This window comes from Camelina sativa, chromosome 2 (genome assembly GCF_000633955.1).
Source record: "Camelina sativa cultivar DH55 chromosome 2, Cs, whole genome shotgun sequence".
Classification (NCBI taxonomy): Eukaryota; Viridiplantae; Streptophyta; class Magnoliopsida; order Brassicales; family Brassicaceae; genus Camelina; species Camelina sativa.
The window spans coordinates 19,185,012-19,189,481 of record NC_025686.1 but is presented as its reverse complement, the minus strand read 5'-3'; the positions used below and the strand labels follow the sequence as shown (position 1 = coordinate 19,189,481).

Below are 4,470 nucleotides of genomic sequence, written 5' to 3'. Positions count from 1 at the left end.
AGATGATGAGGAACTTTTGGTTCCGGTATGGGAGGAAGGACAACGGTCTCATACTCCTAGTCGAGGAACGGGTAACCGGAGTTCAGAAAGCTCGAATATATCTTCGTACTCCCCTATCTCTCAACCTCCTCGTTACCCCTCTCCTTTACACAACGACTTCGAGGCAGATACAGAGCAACCTTTTCACAATATGGTGGCCACAAACCTTAAGGGTAAACAGGAGTCTACGGGATCCAACGTTGTAAGAGATTCCCATGTCAATCATCGTTTTGAAGTGGGAGAGAGCTCTAAGAGAAAGAAAGGCAAACAAATTGCCTCAGATCAGGAGAGGAATACTCGCCCTCGCAGGAAAGAGATGGGAGTCAAGTTTTACACGGTACCCTCAGAACCTCCTTGAATCTCTTATTTTGTTGACAACCATCAGAGACAGATGCTTCTGATCTCTGATTAGGCCTTCATACCTTTTGGTTGTTAAAAAATAGAGAATAAAGTTCATTGTATGGATATGGGGCTGTTTGAATTTTTTGGTTGTACATGAAGAAAGATAGAAGTTTGAACAAAAAGGAAGCATGATGTTCTTCTGCTGACTACTTTTTGAAGACATTCAGCCACTAATTCTCTGAAAGATGCAGCTGTGATGAGTAAGATCCTATCATACTCCAAGCAAATGTTCGAAGCTCTAAGCTCAACTCTAATCTCAGATTGGATGTTTGGTCTTATTGAGAGAGATATGATGTCTGGTTTCTTAACATTTTGCATCGATTTGCATTGGAAGTTGAATGTCTTAGTACTTATGTTGTAATCTTCAGTTTAGTGTTTGATACAGTTTTAATTTCAAGTTGTTTGGTTGTGGAGCTATCCACTCATGTATATTGTGCAACTTTCATCTTGTAACTTACTATGTTATATATAAAATGAAAGTTTAAGGAAAAAAAAAAAATTGGATTGTTATAATTCGTTTTGTCAATCCGTCCTTTTTTTGTATTCTAAATTTCTAATGATCATCGGTAATAAATCAATGGGAGAAGTGTGAAAGTTATATTTGAATATATCGTGTTTAAGTATGGTTGGTTATGGACGGTAGCTGTTAAAAAAAAAACAACTATGGTTGTGGTATTGGTATAACTCGAATTCTGAATTCCTTGTACATGTGCTTTATAGTTTGGATGTTTAAAAATATGGGAAGACACATGTCATAATTTTATTTATTATAAATTGAACATGTATCTGGTGCGTCCAATTTTGTCAAAATTATTAAATTCAAAGATATAGATAGATGTATAAATCAAATATGTTGCAACATATATTATCATGGTTTCGTCGGCAAGCAAATTACATGTGTACTGTCAACAAAATAACCAAAATCTTAATATATAATTTTAGATGGAAACCAATCTTCAAATCTTTTTTTTTTATATATTCTGTTACTTCAAAAGAAAGAGCAAAAAAAAAGATCACAGAAAAATGTTCATATGAAAAGTTAACTATTTATTTTTTCTTTTTAACTTTGAAGGTAATTACTGTATATGAGACTCTCTTTTTGACATAGGTAGGTAGTGAACTGTATATGATAGTGAAACTATCCTTGTCATTTGCTACTTTATGATACTTTCTTACCAATTGTTACTTTTCTTTTTTTTTGGTCAAAACCAATTGTTACTTAAGCTAATCTTTGAGTACATTATATATTATATATTACAATTACTATTCAAAATTTTAGAATCTTACAAAAGTAAAGATAAATTGAAAGAAAAAAAAAAACGAAAAAAAATTGAATTCATACGAAAGAGATGTTTATCAACTAACCATTCATGGATCATTACTGACACTTTGGCCCTCCTCTATTAGTAGTAGAACTGAATTATTATTAGTAATTATGTACTTACAAAGATGAAGACACGATGTAGTGAATGATAATGATAAATTGTTCAATAAATGTGTGAGAAAAGCCTATTTGAAGGTTGGAATTTGATTAAAATCAAAGAGGAAAATCTTTTAAACAGCACCAAATCCAAGAACTTGTCGGCAGAATCAAACTTTTTTACTTTTTAATCTTTAGACTAACGCATAAAAACTGACTGAAGCTATTCTCATTAGGGTGCCAAACATGTCGGCTAAACCGAGTTCAACGCATTTTAATTTGGTCTGGTTTAATAATTACCATGCCAATAAAAACGAATCATAGAGAGGAAAAGGTCCCCGAAAAAACACAAAAATGGTCAGAAGCCGATCGTGTCGGCCCAATAAACACAATTTATTAGTCCATAAATGGACCATTACCAATCTACCATAATGAACATCTCAAAATCTTTAATTTGAGAGACAATTTGGGTTCATCTCCATTGAAATATCATGAGGTACAGTCTGTTTAGTAATTTGTCTTTTGTCATAAAACAACATGCATAATCGGCGTTTCGAAGAGGAGAAAAATTACAGGACGAAGATAAAAATAATTTATATATCATCCATTAAATAAATAGATTCTTACTTTTACCGCTGCTTACTCGACTATTTACGTCTCCACATTGTAAATCGTGGTTTACCGCGTGGCCCCTTCCTCCCCTAAACCGGAAAACATAAACCGCTTCAAAACCGGAATTCGTCTAAATCTTTAGATGAACACTATCAATTCACAAATTTGCAATCAAAATAGCTATAACTATTTGTTTTCTTCTTTACCTTTGCTTTTAAAACGTTGGCTCGATGATACTCCACCAAGTGAGGATTATGGATAAAGCTTTTTTCAAAGACTGGAAGATTCCCAACTAGCATAAACAGCACCTATGATCTTCTCATGTAAAACTTGACCAGAACACGCGATGATTCCTCGGTCAAGACCTTCCAAGTAAACCCCTTTCGAGAAGTCTAAGTTTCTCCCTCCCGCATCAGTCACCACACCACCAGCTTCTTCCACAATAACAACTCCAGCTGCGTGATCCCATATCTTCTCTTTGTAACTAGACTGTGCAAACTTCATAAACACTTCAGCGTCTCCACGCGCAATCGCTGCGTATTTCACCATGCTATACACTCTCAATGGCTGTTTTCTAACTCCCATGCTATTAGCAAGTCCCGCAGTGAACAAGTGATTTGAGTTAGCTCTCTCAACTGGCTCACAAACCGTAGCTAAAACCGGATCATCGACTGAAGAAACCTTAAGTAGTGTAGCAGATTCAGGGAACCCTCCAGCTATTAACGGTTGCATCCACGCTTGACCACTTCCTTTCTTAGCATACATGACACATCCTTTCGATACCGATCCAGCTACAGCTTTCGTCTTCATAGCTTGGTTACCACCGTTACTCAAACATTCTTTCTTAACCGGATAATTAGGACATCCAAGAACACCTAACAGAACTTTACCATTCTCTATCAAAGCTAACGCAACAGCGTACTGATCACCACGAACAAATCCTAACGTTCCATCGACAGGATCAAGCACCCAATGCCTTCCTTTAGGACCTCCAACAGAGTTACATCTACTAATAGCCTTGAGAATCTCACTCGATCCCAATGGTTTAACTGGCTTCGGAAGCCCGTATTTGGGAGCTTCAGACAACGCTTCGTTAACCGCATTCGAGACAGCTCCTAATAGTCCTAAAGAACTAGCCTCTGAGAGTGCCTCAGTGTCTTCTTCAGCGACAATTGAAAGGTTTTGATCACCAAAAACTTCAGCTAAAACCCAACTCACAATTGCTTGAACACCAAAATCTGTTTTTTTTTAAGTGAAACCACATAAGTAAATTAGCCTGTAACAGAGCTTACTAATATCTACAACATTCTTAAACTAAAACAAGTACAATTAAGTACAGTGTTAAACTACTAATACAGAGAAGTTACACGGTTCTGTAATATAAAGATTAGCACTGAAAAAAACATTGATTTAAAAGATTTTAAAAAGTGGATTTTTATACACATTATGTAAGAACACGAGTAACTATGATTATTTGATTTTAACCTCAATTCGTAATACCAAACATTGACACAATCCAATAACACAATTACAATCAAAATCTATCAATTCAAAACCTAAACAGATCTCAGAATTGCAATACAATTCAATTACAAAACATAAAAGATTCATACAATTCGAAATTTTCAAAGCGAGAAAAAAAAAAAAAAAAAAAAAAACCTTAAGAGCAAAAAAACACAACACAATCCAGAAAGAGAGAAAAGAGAAATCGAACCTGCGACAGTGACAGGGGAATCATCGTCTTTAGACGTGACGTGGCCACCGTTAGGAAGATGAAGCTTCTCTTGAACTTTAACACATAGAGAAGAAGCGAGGTGAACGACACGCACCGCCGTGTCAATCTCCGTTTCTAAGGATTCCACCGCCATCGCCCGGCGAAATCTATCGGAGACAAAGGAGGAGGAGGAGGAGATATCAAAAAGAAAGCTTCACGCTTTTTTGTTTTTCTTCTTCACATGCTCTCCTCTCTCTCCACTGCATCATCTCCTCTCCCTTTG

The 4,470-nt window shown here is 36.0% G+C and overlaps 1 protein-coding gene across 1 annotated transcript; it reads right to left on the bottom strand.

The window, feature by feature from the left end:
- Positions 2,291-4,470, bottom strand: LOC104729599 (PAP-specific phosphatase HAL2-like). The gene is made up of 3 exons (XM_010448565.2): positions 4,188-4,470; positions 2,680-3,711; positions 2,291-2,562 (listed from the first exon to the last, which is right to left on the bottom strand). The coding sequence occupies exons 1-2, from the start codon at positions 4,339-4,341 to the stop codon at positions 2,744-2,746; spliced, it is 1,122 nt and encodes a 373-aa protein (XP_010446867.1). The 5' UTR covers positions 4,342-4,470; the 3' UTR covers positions 2,291-2,562; positions 2,680-2,743.